The sequence below is a fragment of the Sinocyclocheilus rhinocerous genome, unplaced genomic scaffold, assembly GCF_001515625.1.
Source record: "Sinocyclocheilus rhinocerous isolate Xijiao unplaced genomic scaffold, SAMN03320098_v1.1 scaffold1296, whole genome shotgun sequence".
Lineage (NCBI taxonomy): Eukaryota > Metazoa > Chordata > Actinopteri > Cypriniformes > Cyprinidae > Sinocyclocheilus > Sinocyclocheilus rhinocerous.
Window position 1 is genome coordinate 799,541 of NW_015659405.1, and position 2,332 is coordinate 801,872.

Below are 2,332 nucleotides of genomic sequence, written 5' to 3' on the forward strand. Positions count from 1 at the left end.
CCTCTTACAAATCATCACAACTTTACGAAATGATACTGGCACTTATTATTGCGGGTTTTCAGATAAAAACCAGACAACTTAATGCAAATGCTGTATTATATATTATGCTTTAGATATTTAATTATCTTAAATGCATCTTTGTGCAAATGAACTTTAATTATGGAAATCAATTAACTTTTTTCTATTGTATCATGCAATTTTCCATCAGTGCCTATTTCATATAAGCTGTCTTTTTAATGTTCAAATAGTTCTGGCTTGCATTGCAAAACCTGCAAACTTGCTCTAATTGGATTAGTTGGTTCCCAGGAGATCTGTGCAGAAGTGCTGGCAGTGTTGTGATGAGCATCTGTCTCTGCCAGTAAACCAACGGCTCTTTCCTGTTTTTATGTCCCTCTTAACCGAATAACAGTCAAATATGTTTTTTTAACACACTGATAAACTTTAACGTGTAAAAACATTATTCTCTTATTGGCTTATCATGCACAAATATTAATTAACACCATACCAATTGCACACTTGCACTTCAGAAAATGTTTACATTTAAACAAAAAGAAGTTAATCTAATAACTAATATATATCTATATAATATCTATTTTCTATTCTATTATATTACATAAGTCAAACTAATAAAGCACTTGGATCTGTGGATAAAAAGAAGAAAGCATACTGATCCTCACACATGTAGCATAAACTATGAAACATAAATGATTCAGAGCCATTTTCAAAAATGAAAGACATGATTGCAAAAAACACCATAAAATAGCATACTGCATGCCCATCGTGGTTATTATTAAGTAAAACCATAAAAAACTTTGTTGTTACTTGAAATAAAATAAACTATAACTGAAATCAAATACAATATTAAAAACATTCTCTTTTTTTTTTGTTTAACTTGTACAAAAAAAACTGAAATAAAAATTAATAAACAAAAATCATATAAATACTACACATCACAAAACTAAAATGAAAATGGATAAATTAATTTAAAAATGATGAACTATATTAATAACTCAGTGATAGTAAAATACTAAAATAGCCTACTATTTAAAATAACATTTTTAATTTTAAAATATATATTAAAATCTAGTTTAAAAGATTTCATTGTAATAAAAGATTTCTATTAATATTAACAATATGAATAATTTCCTAAAACCTGATTCATAGCCTGTGAAGGAAGCAGCATTGTAATGGTTGATTGCTTTTAAATGGACCATCTGCACACATATGAGCACATGGGACGCTCTTCCCTCAACTGTCAACCTCTGTGTCAACTTTATAAGAGTCAACACTGAATCGAATCAAGCTTCACTGGCTCTAGAGGGAAATTATACTGCAGCAATCATTTGCTGACACACAATAAAGAAGACATATAAAGAAACTAACTGAAACAGAAATGAACAAGAATAGAAAGGCAACTGGTCTTATTATCATTATTATCTCTCTTCTTCTGCTCTGGTGAGATTTTAACGGCAAAATCGATGAATACAAATAAATATTTGATCATGAAGCTCATTGCAGATTTCTATTACAGCATTGCTTCAGGTGAGAAGGACCAAATGAACCAGATGTTTAGCAGAGGACTTCGACTTATTGTGGAAGGTAAGAGATACTTTCAGGAGGTTTCGAAATGTGTTTTTTACTCCTCGTTGCTCATTTTATGCTCATCATGCTCTCGCTAACAGTTCCTCACGTCCGTGTTGACCACCTGGTGACTCCGAAGGTGCATGTTCTTCTGCCTACTGGCGTTCAGAAGCAGAGTGCAGAGAGAGTGACGCTCGCCTGTGTCATCACCGGGTTGCAGTCTAAAGCGGTGAGGATCACATGGAAGGTAAACGGAGCAACAGGTCTCAGAAAACACACCAGCTCTCCACAAGTGCACCGAGAGCCTGGAGGCACATTCTCAGCGGTGGGACTGTACTCGGTGCTCGCTCATAACTGGAGTCATGGGAATATGTACAGGTGTGAGGTGACTTACAAAGCGGCGTTTTACTATGATAAGGCAGAGTCGTCTCTCTGTATTCCTGCTGAGGGACTGTAACTTTGTCCTGTGTTAGAGACTCTCTAACGGCTAATCTGACTCTCTAATGTGTTGACCGCTCAACCGGAGCTCATATTTCACTTAAAAATGAAAAGAGGGAGAAAAAAAGGACAATATAGTTTCTTAAAAAATGTGAAGACTGTTGTTAAATTCAGAATGTTTGTATTGTCACATTATTTTCATTATATTTTATATATAAACATGCAATGATTTATATAAAACATGGCTTCATTTTCTTTAAACATATTGCTATTGTTATTATTGTTATTATTTCCTTTGATTTGTTGTGAAAAC

At 33.4% G+C, this 2,332-nt stretch overlaps 1 gene segment (V, D, J or C); it reads left to right on the plus strand.

The window, feature by feature from the left end:
* The first annotated feature begins 1,337 nt into the window (after window positions 1-1,337).
* Window positions 1,338-2,088, plus strand: LOC107723842 (Ig alpha chain C region-like). The segment is given in 3 exon segments: window positions 1,338-1,451; window positions 1,525-1,599; window positions 1,683-2,088. Coding segments are annotated over 3 exon segments (489 nt in total).
* The last annotated feature ends 244 nt before the right edge of the window (window positions 2,089-2,332 follow it).